General features: G+C 36.9%; 2 protein-coding genes across 2 annotated transcripts; one reads left to right on the top strand and one right to left on the bottom strand.

The window, feature by feature from the left end:
- Positions 1–767: 767 nt before the first annotated feature.
- Positions 768–4,275, bottom strand: LOC134240441 (uncharacterized). The gene is made up of 2 exons (XM_062722530.1): positions 4,171–4,275; positions 768–3,356 (listed from the first exon to the last, which is right to left on the bottom strand). Exon 2 carries the CDS (start codon positions 3,100–3,102, stop codon positions 916–918), a length of 2,187 nt encoding a protein of 728 aa, XP_062578514.1. The 5' UTR covers positions 3,103–3,356; positions 4,171–4,275; the 3' UTR covers positions 768–915.
- Positions 4,276–8,003: 3,728 nt separating this feature from the next.
- LOC134240428 (uncharacterized) lies at positions 8,004–14,708 on the top strand. Its single transcript, XM_062722518.1, has 2 exons — positions 8,004–8,129; positions 11,183–14,708. Exon 2 carries the CDS (start codon positions 11,188–11,190, stop codon positions 14,449–14,451), a length of 3,264 nt encoding a protein of 1,087 aa, XP_062578502.1. The 5' UTR covers positions 8,004–8,129; positions 11,183–11,187; the 3' UTR covers positions 14,452–14,708.
- The last annotated feature ends 1,061 nt before the right edge of the window (positions 14,709–15,769 follow it).

Raw genomic sequence — 15,769 nt, 5'->3', positions numbered from 1 at the left:
CTGTTGTATTTTTCCGACTGTCTGAATGCACAGGTTGCCGTGTAATCGCATGTGCTGATAATGTGCTTTTATTATCCTATTTAATTCTTTATTGATCAGAAAAGCATTTATCAGGTCCAGCACAATCTCTTGATTAAGCTATATAGCTTTAAAAAGCTATATAGCTTTATTAAGATTCAGAATAGCTTGATAAAGCTATTTATATGCAGTTTTTCACAAATCCGTTTTTTGAAAGAAATAAACAAAAAGTCGCAAGTATTTGATTATTCATATATGTATTATGGACTACCAAAAATACAACCTAAATCATATAAAATTCTTACATTGCTGCTGTTGAATACTTTAAGCAAAATAAACATTTCCATTGTTTGAGTAACTGTGTGTTCGGTGATCTTCTCATTGTGCTGAACTGTTACTAATCAATTATCCTGTTGGCCATAACTGGCCTCTTTTATACTTTCATTCAAGAAATAACTGTGTTGTCACTCATCAATAGCCCCAAAACTTTTAAATCTTTGAGTACAAAGTCTCTTAAGGAGATGCATTTTGGTGAGTAATTTTTACATGCATTGTATTCAGAAGAAAACAAAGTTTAATATTTCCACTGCACTTAGGTGCGACTTTTTGCACATGTTGGAAAAATAACACATTTGAGAAAAAAGTCTGAGAAAATAGCTTAATCAAGCTATTCTGAATAGCTTGATAAAGCTTTATAGCTAAATCAAGCTATATAGCTTAATCAAGACATTGTGCCGGACCTGTTTATTTGTGGTAATGAGAAGAGAATAGATAAATACTCAGGTCATAAATAAGTCTTGTCCTGTTCCAAAATATTTGAGTTGTGTATCGTCCCTGTATTGATTAACCTTCGTGTTTTACAGTTTGGTATTTTCTGTATTGAGAGAAACATCATGATCATTTTACTTTAATCTTAACGAAATGGGTTGTCGATGTTTCTAGTTTTGTAGGCGGTTTCCTGAATTTCCGGTGTTGATATCCCGATAGTGTACCTAAGTCCACGGCTTTTACTATGCGATAGGTTTCATTATCTTCCTCTTCAGAACTTTCTTCAGAATCACTGTACTGATATTGGTTGAAACTGAGTTTATTCTTAGTATTGTCAGGGTAAAACGATGACGCACCATAACTTTTAGGTACATTTGAACTTACACGATCAGCAGCATCGGTTTCACGGTCATTCCAATCGAACGCTACTTCATCGAAATACGAAGAAGTGACACCCTCCGACCCCATTGATCTGACCTCGGACATCCGTGAGGGGGGTCGGGGAGGGACACTACTGTTTTCTCTAGAAGACATTCCAGATATTCTAATATTGTCCATGAGATCGTAATTTGGCTTCGTATCGGAAATGAAATGGTCCGGAATGATACGCTTTTTAAGGCGGGATAACTCACCGGATGACACAGCTTTCATAGATGACGATCCGGTCCTTGCGTTTACTTGATTAATTGCTCTTTTTGTGCGAGACGAATTTTGTCTCTCATCACAAATAGAATTTGTAGTATTTTTTACTTCACTATTATTTAAATTTTCTTCCATTGGAGCAAATGTCACCCTTTTTGTTGACTTGGGTTTGACCCCCATTTTCATTTGAAGATACCTATTCCTTTCACTTGAAAGTTTGTCTGTATTTTTCGATTTAAATTTCTTACCTATTAATCCGTAATTGGCTATATCATAAGCCGTGCCCTGAACAGTATGACTAGCATTATCACTTGGATTACTTCGATGAGACAACGTTCGGTGAAGTTCGTTGAAGTGGTGGTCAAGATCACGTAAAATTCTCCTTTCTTGCACTGAATTCATTTTCATATAATCCGGCCCAGTTTGGGGTCTGTTGAGCAGACGTTTCTCTGGAGGTCGGGAAGAACCAGGTACCGCGGGGTTTCGCGGGTTAGGTATGGAGTGCCCCTCCAGTGAGATGACAACCTCCTCAGCTTTTGGAGGATCTTCTTGAGTTTCAAATTTTGAAATGGTTTCTTTTATAGCAGACGACACTTTTTCAACACGATTATATAACTTCTGATCTTGTAATAAGTTCAACTGGTCATTATTTTCAGATTTTGTTTGAATCGTTTTGCCCAAAACCATATTAGGGAGACATCCATATGCTGTTGCAGAAGGTCTTTTGAATGGAGCAATGAGTTTTGCTTTGTCTTTGTCACCACTGTTGCCATTTTTATCAGAAGCTTTCACTTCCTTCTTTTTCTTCACTGGAAAAAGCGATGGTAGAGATCGAGCTCGAAATATACTGGGATCATTTTCAGGACTAACATTGCCCATTTGTTCCCCGTAACTTTCGATGTGGGAAGAAGGCGGAGGTTTGAAACGGTTTTGCAAGCATTCTGTCGCATCCATAATGTCCACTGCTTCACATTTAGAAATTGGTGTTCCAGATTTTGTTTCTATTTTCTTATTTAAGGAGACGAATCGCCGTCTTGGGCTCATCGAGCGTGCATTCTTAACTTTCATCGGTTTTTGCATCCACGGTGGGGTGGGTGGGTTCGATTTAGTGTCATCTTTAAGTTGTTGTATTGACACTGAAAACTGTATGCTTTCACTTTTCGGTCTGTCCGTTAATGATTTTTCAGGTTCGTCCTCCACGGGTAGGCGGGTTCTGGTCAAAGAAACACATCGTTTTCTTTGCTCGATGTCTTCCAGAACTTCATCCTTAGAGTTTTTGTAGAACACCGGCTTTTTCGTTGAAAGTGTTTTTGGGGGTTCAAAGAAAACCTGGGGTTTGGGGATGGAGATAGATCTATCCTTGTGAAATACGAGGTTTGATATAAGCGTCATATTGGTTTCTGCGCTTCTCTGAGATTGTTCCAAGAAACGAGACCGTGTCGTCGAATCGTCCTCACACGAATCGTTAACAGCCGCAACGATGTTGATGAGTGCGGCATGGCGTATACTATCCTTAACATCTTTCATCTTCTGAACATCGCTGGTTTCGTCGTTGTAATCGTCACGGGCGGTATACCTCGAGTCCTGCTCTACCATGTACGCAATGTCATCTTTGACTTCTCCAAGGGGTCGCGTTCTGTTCGCCGCGTTCCTGATGTGTGACACCTCTGCCATGACGCGAATACTTATTAGCTGAACCTGTAAGTTATTGCTATTCTATGTGTGGGATCCCAAAATATTAATATACGGGTGACACAATCCGGCGTTGTGAATAGCTGGTTGGGGTATCAAAGATTTAATTCCTGTCACATAATGTTGCGAACGTTGTTTGCCTATGATAATTAAGTCTTTTATTATACCTTTTCTGTTAGTTTCCTGAATGAAGTTTTTTGTCCCAGTCGAAGTTTCAATTTTTAAAGAACTTCTTTCTGTAACACAACAAATAAAATTACACATAAATGATTGCTAAATCACTTGCCTCCACAGATAGAAAATACCAGGGAAGGTTAATTTTAAATAAAGATGTTTTAAAGTTGACCAGCATCGTGTATTCACTCTTTTAAGTTAAAAGTAACTGAAATGGGCGTTTCGATTAAATGACTCTTGCTAAACTAAATCATATCTTAACGGGAAAATCGATTTGCTGTTTTCTAATGTTATTCACGAACGGCGTTAACAAAAATCTATCATAATTCCACAAACAACATTTAAAGATAAATCATCTTATCTGCTAAGTGGACACACGGGCAATTTCCTTAAACCATAATTCAATACTTGACGTTGCTATTGTCTGCATATGTTATTTAATTGAAGGGGAATTTATATTTCTGCTTTGTCGGGTAAAAGGAGAGTTTACATTGCTATAATAATAAATTTGAAAAAGAATAACAATAAAACAAAAAATTGGGTTAACCCGTCATGACGAAAAATTTGAAGTACTATTTGGGTCCAAAAAGTCAATCAAATTTCTTATCAAGACATTTAGCACGACCTGTATTGATTAAGATTTATCGATCAGTCGATATCAAAATCAGATTAGCACCGTGATCTGTTAAAGTGGTCAGTGTTCCAGTTGCACGGGTTTTTAATATCACAGCCTTAATGAAGTAGTTAATTACTGAAAACACGGCATGATTTAAAAATAAGGGAGAAAATGCTGCAAAAGTTCGATAGAGAATTAAAATAAAATCAATGTACTCAGGGTCTGTACAAATTTATCAAAAACAAAGAAACGCGACAAACCTGTGATTTGGAAATAACATTCATTTTGCGCAAAATTGGATTGTCCCGTAAAATTTGATCACTTTTCCGTCCGTTCTGGTTACATTTCACAGGGGGACTATTTGAGGCCTTTATGTGGACTAACGTTTATGTGAAAAAAAAAATGTTTGTCTGACTGTTTATATATAAAAATCTGTCTTAAGTAACTGTGTGTATTATGAGCGTCTTTGAATTACAACACAAAAGAAACATACCCCCAAGTATTGATACATCGATAGGACTTGTACAGGAGCTCATTAAATAACCAGCATACAATATGTCTAAGCATGAACTATACGCGGAGGACCAGAGTCAGGGTGTACATTACAAAGCCCCCCTTATGTAGAAGACGAGATTGGGACTATGAGAGCTCTGATATTGTTGACACCTGAGGTCGGGCAGGTTCTGTAGGATTCTTGCTCTTATCGGGTCATCCCAATTATGGTTGATTGACTCTGCGTAATAAGCAGAAATACATATGAAGAATTCAAGACTATCTCAACATAGGCACTCGCCTTTCAGGAAATGTACAGCCTCTTGACAAAAAAAAAAAAAAAAATTGAAGAGAATTAAGCGGACTATAGCTGTGCGTTCCCAACAATATCTTGAAAACTTATTTTCATTTATAAATACACATAAAGCATGGAAATAACGATCTTATTGTCCACCCTCTTCCCAGAGCCACCTCCCCAATACAATATTATACATTGTGAACAATGAAATCTACTTACTTGCGAAATTTTCGTTCTCTGCATGCATTAGGAATCAGTTTAACAGAGGGCAGGTGCTAGTACATACTGCAGATAATAAAGATATTGAACCTGGACCCTTTTTTCAGTGCATTTCAAGATATTGTTTGCAAATCGCAGATCTAATTAAACTTTGTCTATTTACACAAGAACTTTCTCGTTCTTCTTTTAATTGAGTTTCTGTCCTGTAAAAAGAATTTGTTATGTAATGTTAGCTTCAGCCTTCTGTTTTAAAATAAACGAGCACGAGGATATATATTCAATATTGAATTTTAGCACAATAGGAGCTAGTAGAATTTATTTCAGTCTTCTTGAGATATCCGTGGAAACGAAAGCGTTACACACAGACAGAACAACAGAGAGACGGACGCTTAGAAAGACCGAAATTAACCCCCCCCCCCCACTTTCAGCGAAGGATAAAAAGAGGAAAGACACATTCAATTGCGAGAAAAAATTCAAATTGCAGAGACTGAGAATGTGATATGAAATATATGAAGATAACGAATAGAATTCATGCAAGCTCGAAAGTCCATAAAACAATACAAAATAGGATCAGAGCAAACACGAACCTCCAAAACATCAGAGGTGGGATATGGAGGAGTGAGCATCCCCAACTTAGAGATGCAAACCCCGTATGTTACATTTAAGTAATTATATCTTCGCAAACCACGGCCAAAATGTACGATCCTCGACTCCGAATCTTTATCGTGGCTTGAGACAATGCAAAAGTAAAGGAAGTTGAAGATAATCCAAGTTCAAAATAGTTTTTCTTTCTCATCAGTCAAAGTTTCGCCAAATTTGACCTCTTGACCTTGGCGTTTACACCCCCCTCCCCTTTATAGTAAAAGGTTAACTTTGGATACAATTTTTGAATAGTCGGTGCTTGTGAGCTTGACTTTAAAATCTAGCCCACTTTTTAAAAACTTGAATATTGGCCATAACTTTTGAACGTTGAACCGTTAGTACTTACTTTTACTTTTTTCACAGGTGTATTTCTCGTAACAAAACCTTCCTTTGGATACCAACAATTTTGACTTGACCTTAGAGTTTGACATGCGCGGATTTAGAGGGGGTCGGGGTCCGGACCCCCATCCCTCCCTGGAATTTGCAGTGTTATCACATTTATATTGTCTTCCCACAATTTTTTATTAAAATAGAAAATTTTCTATTTTAATAAAAATTTATGGGAAGACAATATACTAATACTATTCCAACTAAAAGTGACCGTGGAACCGCCCCCCCCCCCCCCCCCCCACCCCCATCCCTGGAAAACGCGGATCTGTGACGAGTTTCTCTGAAAAGTCATAGGTATGAAGATAATTTAGAAGTCAAGGACCCCCCTCCCCTCCACGAGGTTTTCCATTGGAATAAGAGTTTACTTTTTTGTTTTGTTTTTGTTTTTTTTATTTTTCCCTGTCAAGATATTTCTGAGTTGAATTTTTTTACTGGAATGCGCCCCCCCCCCCTCCCCGGACAAAAAAAAATTCCTGAATCCGCGCCTGCACTTGACTTGCATTTGTGGAAGTTTAACTCTCACTTCAAGCTGCCATGTAGTATTTCACAGCACAGTGTTTTTTTGGGGGGGGGGGGGGGGGGGGGGGGGGGGTGTTTGTTACTTTATGGTTTTTTTTAAAAACAATTAAAGACGTGTACCTTCAGTTTGTGATACGATTTTTAAAAAGAGTTTCTTGGCTGTTTTACCTGTTTACGTTTAAAGTCAAAAATACCGAAAGTATTACATTTCAAAGAAAAATTTTCTGTAGGTTAATCACAAGCACTTGACATTTCTGATTATTTTCATTTTAATTTATTGTATAATAATAACACGTGTTATTGATTCACTATAGGAAAGCAAATTATTTTAGAAACATTTAAGTGCCAGAGAGGATAATGTACAGTATGGCCAGGTGTGTCATAATTTTATTTTTCTACTATATATTTCATTGAAAAATGCATTTTTCTAGAATCTTATTTCAGTGTTAATTTTGCTTTTGTAATGACTTAAACACCATTACATGTAGAATTCTTTACAGTTTCTTCAAATAATTTCAAAATAATTTTTCTGCAGGCATTGCCGAGATATCGCATGTCAAATGCATTTATAAAAATTCGTTTAATTAATCACAGTATTTGAGGCCAGAAAATTTTGACTTGACAGTTTCATATATAATTCTCAATGATTAATGTATCATTTTGTTAAGGATTGTTAAGAAGAGAGAAATTGAACAATTCTGCATGATTCAGAGAAAAAATCATGGAAATTCGTTGGACTAAGATTTACTTCACAAAACGTTTTACAAAAATCAATTTTTCAGTGAGATATACAGTGTAAAAATACAACTATGACTCACTAATATGGCCATATATACTGACCTAGAATTCACAGGTTTTTCAGAGGGGAAGGGACCTCCACCCACCCATCCCACTCCCTCCCTGAGTTCCGTACCCCAAGGGTTCTTGGACTTTTTTTTTTAATATTAATATTTTTCTTCAGTATTACAGAGTATGATTTTTTATATGTATAAAAGGCTAGTTTTAGCTTTAATTTTTGAGTTTTAATACTTTGTAAATATGTCATAGAAAAATATTTTATTTCTTAAAAAGTCAAAGAGCCCTTGGGATACGGAACACGGGGAAGAGATGGGGTGTCCCCATGCAAGCACCTTGTGCTAGAAATTTTAAAACTAAACCACACTCTAACTGTGTTTAACATGGGTATTCTATCTTTATGATGAAATGGTCAAACCGGCCTGGTAAGCACGTACAGTGCGAGTTAATTAAATTATTATACAAGGGGATCTGATGCCCGAATCGTATAAAAACACCCTAGAACCGAAAATCTTGGATCCACCTAACTTTCTTCTCTCGCTCAGCAAAATTATTATAAAAGATAACGAATCTATACAATCTGGTCTTTTTGAATGAATTTCACCATCCTCATCTCTATTTTACTTCAACATTAAGCTGATTTAGACTGTCTGATATGTGCAATGTACATTTCGTACGATATCGATCTAGAGACAGGTAGTCGATTATCAGATTTCGAGTTACGTCCCTTGTTTTTATCACATCGCGTCGAAGTCAGCGGTTCGACAGACAGGGTGGCTGAAAATTTACGCGAGTTTGCAGTAACACATTAACCCGAAAGAAAAGTTATATTGGAGCTAGGTGTGGAAAATTCCGGAAACCAAGGTAAGAGTTACCAAACGTACACAGTTTTTGCACAATTCTAAAAAACTGAAGCGTGTTTTCCTTTGGCCCATCAGGCCATTGTGTCCGACATTTTTATTGATCTTCGGCACAACATTTCTTGAAGTGATTTGCATCGTTTTATATAATTATTTGGTAGCGTAACTGCAGCAGATTGTAATCAAATGTGGTGTTGTACATACCTATAAACCGAGACTAGTTTCTAGACTATTTATTACATATAGTTTAAATAATTGAATATCAACAATGGGGTCAATGGCTTTTCGCCTCATTGTTATTTCGCACCGACCGGTTTTGCTCTATCCTTCCCTTTTAATCGTTAGAGCAGGCATGTAGCATCGTTTTTGAAAGTGGGGGGGCCAAGCCAGAGAAAATTTCTTTTACTAACCTGAAAAGCAACAAAAAAAAAAAAAAATTTAAAGTTGCCCAAACTTGAAAATCTTATTTCGTGGGGGGGGGGGGGGGGGGGGGGGGGGGGGGGGGTGGCCAACTTTTTAAAGCCAATTTACTTTCACTTCCAATTTTTTTTCCCTACAATTCCTTGTTATCACTATACTATGGTAAAAAGTGGGGGGGCCAACCATCCTTTCAATGAACATTTTCTATAGTAAAGGTAATGTTGGGGAAAAAAGTGGTGGGGGCTGGGGTAGATAGACTTCTTGGCCCAACAACTCCTCGGCCCATGCTGGTTGACACCTCGGCCCTGACAGGTCGGCTCAAAATTATTGACAGCTCAGCCCATACCGAAGACAGCTTGGCCCAAGGAATAAAATTAATTTAGTTTGTTTATATTGGTTTTATTTTTATATTTTTGTATAATTAATCATTATATACTTCTATAAATATACGGTAAAAATTGGCAGATAAGTTTTTCAGTATTTTTTAACAAAGCACAGCACAACATCGAATAACAATCCTTTGATTTTGTGAAAGTAACAGGTCTATTTATTTATTGACTTTTTTGCTTATTACAATGCAACATTGTACATTATTGATGTATTTATTAGCCATTTGTTTACTGTTTAATTTTTAAAGACTCATATTTTTTTCAAATCAATTAAAAAAAAATCAACAATGAGAATCCTTTTAAAAAAGAACTTTTCATTAACATACTCTGTACTTGTAAGGATATACATAAATCAATAAATTTTAAATGATTATTCAGAGACTACAGTTTATGTATGCACTGTTATAGTCACCACCCCATATGTCACGCGCTTGAGACTCTTATAAAGGATGTACCGCGTCTTGTTTGTTTATTGTAACACTCCTATGATAGTTGCAAAAAGGTTGTCTTTCAGCATGGAGGTGGGACAGGTTTTGACTGTATACAAACGTGCATAAATCAAAGTATCAAATTAATTTTCTAAAATTTATCAAATATATAAAAGATAAATAATGTTAAGCAATATATTTTATTAAAATATGCATATTTACAAATCTACTATCAATTTTCGGGTACTTGAAAACAAAAGAAACGTCGTAGTCTTTATAAAAGTAACCGATTTTCTTGATTGTATGAACATTTTCTAAAGAGATAGTGTTTTTAAGTTATAATAAGGAAAAGAATCAATATGTCATTTAGATTCCCGACGTGCAATGATCAGATGCATGTGTATCGTATTTATTAGAGGTCCATATCTCTTCCCTCGTCCGAAAAGTCTCACATCCACTGATATTTTCTTTTTTGTAGAGCTTTAAAAAATCAATAAATTTTAAATCATGATTCAGAGACTACAGTTTTATGTAGTCACTGTTACGTGGCTTAATAGTAATACAATTATCCATTAAGACTGAGAGTAACTTGTACAAGTTATTCTCTTTAAAGAAGTAGGCGTCAAAGGACAGGCTTTTGCCCTTTTGCCACTTGCTGAAGGCAAAAAGCCTGTTCACTTCTCTAAAGAGAGAAAAATTATGTTCAAACTTCAAACTTTAATTTAGGACATACCACCCTCTACCTATTAAAGAAGTATTTAAGAAATAGGTATCATTTTAAAACATCTATTAGGATGTAAATACGGGGTGGTCACGAGATCTAATTCCATAAAGCCCGAATTATGGTGAATTTGATCTCGTACTAACCTCTATTTATAGCCTGATAGATGTTTTAATATGATACCTTATTACTTATATTTACATTTGTGACTTATTCGTATTGTATATTTGCCTGATTTTGAGTTTTAACGCGTGAAATGTTTTATTTTTCAAACCCAACAGTATGTATGTAATCCATTGATTGCATGTCCACCCTTTATGAAGTCACTGAGTCAGAGAGAAATTATGTCGAACGTTTATGACATGCGAGGAACCTGTATTTATATGGTTATAGATTTGCTTTCAGTAGTGTTATACAAAGGGAAACATTCGCAAACGTAAATATTTATTAATAATAAATTATCTATTAAATCTATCCAAGTTTGGAGATTCTAGGCCAAATGATTATTCAGTTATGAGCTGGACAGTGATTTTTTTACCCTCTCTAGTCAGTCTAGACATAAAGAATGAAAAAAATAAAGGGTAGGTAAGCAGGAACTATTCTTTAGGTATGGACATCATTTCCCGATGATGACAGAGCACACAGAGGTGTGACCCGTCAATAGGGAATACTTATCCCTCTATGGCTCTTTATCCCACCTCTGATGTTATAAGAGGTCTGTGTTTGCTCTGTTCCCTGATTTGTGTTGTTTAATAGACTTTTGAGCTTGAATACTGTTCATTATTTCCAAATATTTCACTTGTATAGAATGTTAAAAAAAGATATCGTTTCCTGGAGGCCTAACAGAAGTTTTGAGTTGGGTCAATGTAGTTGGTCAATAGGAGGCACATTATTTTTAAGGATATAGTCTGATAATAGAAAAAAAAAACAGGAATCTTCACTTCTGTGATGTCCTTGCTATTCAGACAATTCTTGAAAGCTTTTTTTTTAATGTTTGTTTTCATATACACTGTACATGTATACAGTTAGATAATAAATATATTAGTCCATTAAGATTCTTTTGCCAAAAGTAGTCCTTACTTTTTCTCTGTCATTTTAGGCACCATGGAGGAGAATGTTCAGATAAAGGATGAGCCTTTGGACCCTGAGTATGACAGTGCCTTGAATTCCACAGAAAATGGACAGACAGAACCAGAGTCACCAGCAGCAGAACAAAACAGTGAAGACTTCAGTCAGAAGATCAAGTCCATCCTAAACAACATGATAACAGGAGATTCCAAATTGACTGTGAATTCCGTGATTGATAATTTACTCAGACAAAATGATGAAGTCTTAGATAACTCAGACACCACCATTTATAGACCCCGAGGGAGAATTGGTTGGGAGAAATACCAATCAAGGGATTCGGGATCCTTACTTCGCCCTAAAAGCCCAACACAATCTTGTTCCATCCCAAAGGAAGACATGCCAAATCTACGTGACACACTTGTGGAACTGTGTGTTTGCGATGCTAATGCAGAGGAAATCTTTGAAAAGATGAAGCAGGAGGTGGTCTGTGCTGTAGTATCCAAGGCTTACGCCATGCCCAACGCAAATGGGAATAATCATGTCCAAAATAATGTTAAGTTTTACTGGTGCAATTTTTGTCCATTCAAAATTGAAGATAAAGAAGTTTTGTTACATCATGTTATGGAACATAGGTTTCATTGCAAGTTCTGTCCCTATCAGTCGTTTTCTAGAGCAGATGTTATAAGCCATGAAGATCGCACACATAAAGATTTCAAAGACACAGCCAAGACACTGAAATACTGTATATTTCAACCAGACTACATTGCTCTGCAAAACAATGAAAGAAAGAGACCCATGGAAGACAAACAAGAGCCAGTTCCAAAAAAGGCCAAGAAAGACAAGAAGAAGTCCATTGAGAAGGATGAAGACTATGACGCATTTGACATGGAGGTAGAAGAGGTAGAAGATGAAAACAACTATACTCCTAGCAATAGTGACACAACTGACAAAATCCTGACACCAAGCAGTGCAAAGAAAAATTTCAGTATTGTAGGTAAAGTCACAAAATCAAGGCCCAATAATAACCAGAATAAACCAACAGAAAAACAGCAGGGTGCTGGTAATGCATCCACTCCATCCTTAAACCCACCAGCCATAGCTACTGCAAACATGCAGTCCACAACCACTGGAAAAGGCGGGAACACTATCACTGTGTCGTCTGGTTTGTGTTGGAATTGTGGGTACTGTGACTTTGTGACTCTTAGCCAAACATTCCTAAAAACCCATCTCAACACTCAACACAATGGCAAGGCTCACAAATATGTGGCCATGCTAGTATCTTCCCAGGAAGAAATGAACAAGATCAAAGAAAGAGATGCCAAAATGTACTCCACTTCAAACCTGGCACTTTTGTATGGAAATGTCAACCAGACTCCAGAAAAGACCCTATCCCCTCCTGCTGATGGTAGTGGTCTACCAAGTTCAACCAAAAAATACGACTCTGCCACTTCTACAGCTGTCAGGGAGGATGGACCAGAAGATGACAGCGATGATGAAGAGTACATTCCAGAGGAAGAAAAGAAGAAGTATCCTCTGACTTACAAGTGTGCACATTGTAACTTTAATGCTCCTGTGTGTTTTAAGATCAAAGAACATCTACAAATGAAGCACCCTGGCTGTGTGCTCTATGCTTTGGACATGAGAGCTGTGAAGCTGAAGCAAAGGAGATATGTTTTCTTTTGTCACAGGAAAAACTGTTCATTCACTACCAAGAAAACTGAAGAATACCTCAGCCATTCTGAAAACTGTACTCCATGGTTATTGGAAAATTGTCCAGAGAGTGTGGATCTTGCCACCAAGAAATGTTTAGAACTAACAAGAAACTTCTCCACAAAAATTTCCCAGAAAGCATTCCAAATGGCCAAGAACTTCAAGGCTTCTAAGAGTGCTGAGTATGCATGCACTCACTGCAGCTATACCTCAAATAATAATACCAGAGTGAAAAAGCATGTTCTTTCAAACCACAAAAATTTAAGAACAGTTATGAAGGATTTACAGTCCCACAAAATGAAGAAAAAGACCCAAGTGTACTTTTGCAGGCACTGTCTTTGGGAAACTCGGAATGAGGAGGAACTAACTGGACATTTAGAAGACAAACACAAGGAAGAGGAAGAGCAGACAAATAAGTCTACTTCAGGCCTTCCTCCCGCCACACCTCCTGTTGTGGAAACAGTGGAGAGGAGGAATTCAAGGCAAGTGTCTCCGGAACCAGAAACAGAGAATAATCCTGAAGAAGATGCTGCTGCTGAAGAGGAAGAAATTGACCTGGATTTGGAAGTCTCTGAGGAGGAGATGCAGAAGATGATGACCGAGTTTGTAAAGGATGAAGCTTGTAGGAGTGGTTCTCCTGGCAGACCCACTAGGAAGGCCTCCATTGAAGCATCAGTCAGAGTGCGGGCCCAGGGCCACCAACCTCCCATGTACAGATGCATGCATTGCTACCACATGTGCTTTGGAAGCAATCTAATGAAGAAGCACATTAGGGGCAATCACAAGAAAGAGGCTCTACGCACTGTTGATGTAAAAAAGATGATCTCAAGACAATTTGCTTATTACTGTATTTGTCCTCATGATATTTGCAAATTTGTGAATACATCTGAAGAGGCTGTTTTGAACCATGCCATACAAGAGCATAAGATGAAGAAAGACAATCCAGAAATTCAAAGAATGCTGCTACCATTTACTCCTCAGGTTACCAGCTCTGCAGAACCACCAGCTTTAAGTGTCCCTAAAGGGAACCCGTCGTCTGCTACACCCAGTGTGTCTAGTGTGTCGTCCTCCACAGTAGGGTATGAGTGTCTGTACTGCTCTACCAGCTTTGTTACCCAGGACATGGAGCTGATGAAAAGCCACATCAGAAGGGAACATCCAGGAGAAGATGTCATATTCAGGGATTGTGTTGCCAGAAAGATGAGAAAGTCCTCAAGGATCTACATGTGTGAAAGAGATTACTGTAGTTTCCATAACTGTGAACAGAAAGAGCTGGAATTGCACAAACTTGCACATGAAAAGGCTCATATTTTCGAGTGTGTTAAATGTCAATGGTTTACCACTACCACCGACACTGTGCACAATCACATGGTAACCGTGCACCATGGTGAGGAAGTGAAGACCATAGATATGAGTCTGGACCTTGATGCTCAAGGTCAGGTCATCAAAAGAGTGGGAGGGATGGTCATCAAACAAGAGTTTCCAGTGGAAGAGGAGAGCCTACAAGAGATTCCCCAGGAGACAGTCCCGGAAAATGATGTCGCAAACCTTAATAATATTGTGATTAAACAAGAACCAGTTGATTTATGAGACAAAAGAAGGATATATTATATATACAGTTGTAAAATAGAAAACAAATTTATTATTACATGTGGTTTTAAAGAATATGTTTTAGGGGACTTGTGTAACTGTATACCTGGTAGTTACATTTTATGGAAATGTTGGCTTGTTGTAGAAAGAAGGGGGGATTGTGTACTGTTTTTCAGAACAACTTGTAGAAGTGTATACGAGTATAATATACTTTTATTAAATATAAAATGTAACAATTTGAAAGAGTTCCATATAAATGATATGAAACTTGAAAAATTGTGTTTATTCCTTTGTGGGAAGTTTTGTTTAATGTGTTGAAAGTTTTATGAGTTTAAAAAAAAAATCTGCTCAGCAGTTCATAAAATGGAAACATACTGATGAAGGTTCATTATTATCATTAACTATGGGTTAAAAGGTCAAGGGCATTGAAACAGTAACACTTACCTAATGGAAATGAAAGGAATGCTTAGCAAGGTCAGGTCAGGTAAATGAGGGTAACAAAAAAGTATGATAATGCTGAAGTAAATGTATAATTTATCATTTGGTAGAAATTAAATTTTCAAGAACCAAGATAAAATTTTTGATTTAATGCAAATCTGAATGCATTAAATATTTACAGACATTTAGAAATGTACTTGCTTTAACAAAAGCACTGTTTTCATCAAATGTGCTAAAAAGAGCACATGGCTTAAATGCAGTCAAACCTCGCTCTCTTAAACTCAGTGGGATGAAGAAAAATCTAAGAAATCTGAGGATTCAAGATATCTAGTCATTCTAGTGTATAATACTTAAAAGTAGAAACGAATGGGACTTCAAAATCATTTCCACATAACCACTAAAATCGAGTTTCAGTGTTAGAGAGACCAAAATTTAACTGCAATATATTGTAGTACCAGCACTTGATATACATAAACCAAGGGTTCAGGTAATATTCATTGCCTTGTCAACTAATTAAAACCTTGCAATTTTGATTTTTCAGAAATTCACATAGTCAAAAAAGACCCTAAATGCCTCTTGCTCTTTCTTTATACTGGTAATTGCAATATTAGAGGTAATGTGAGCACTGAGCTCACTAATAACCCCCGCCGCCAATATTATTGTAATGACAATTTCCATGTTTGTTCTGAGAGACCTGAAATAAGTATCAGATCAAAAACATAAAATAAGAGGTCACAATGGCACTATGTAATAAAGATTCTGTGCAAGTCTCAGGTATATGATGAGTTGCAGATAAGAGATACACACATGTGCAGACATCCCAATCACTATATATACACTCCCACTTTTCAAGTGGGGTTATAACAATTCATATTATGGC

This window comes from Saccostrea cucullata, unplaced genomic scaffold (assembly GCF_032062105.1).
Source record: "Saccostrea cucullata isolate Sc308-1 unplaced genomic scaffold, CSIRO_AGI_Scuc_v1 ctg246, whole genome shotgun sequence".
Classification (NCBI taxonomy): Eukaryota; Metazoa; Mollusca; class Bivalvia; order Ostreida; family Ostreidae; genus Saccostrea; species Saccostrea cuccullata.
Note: the sequence above shows the minus strand (reverse complement) of the source record. Positions and strands in the feature narration are given on the sequence as shown.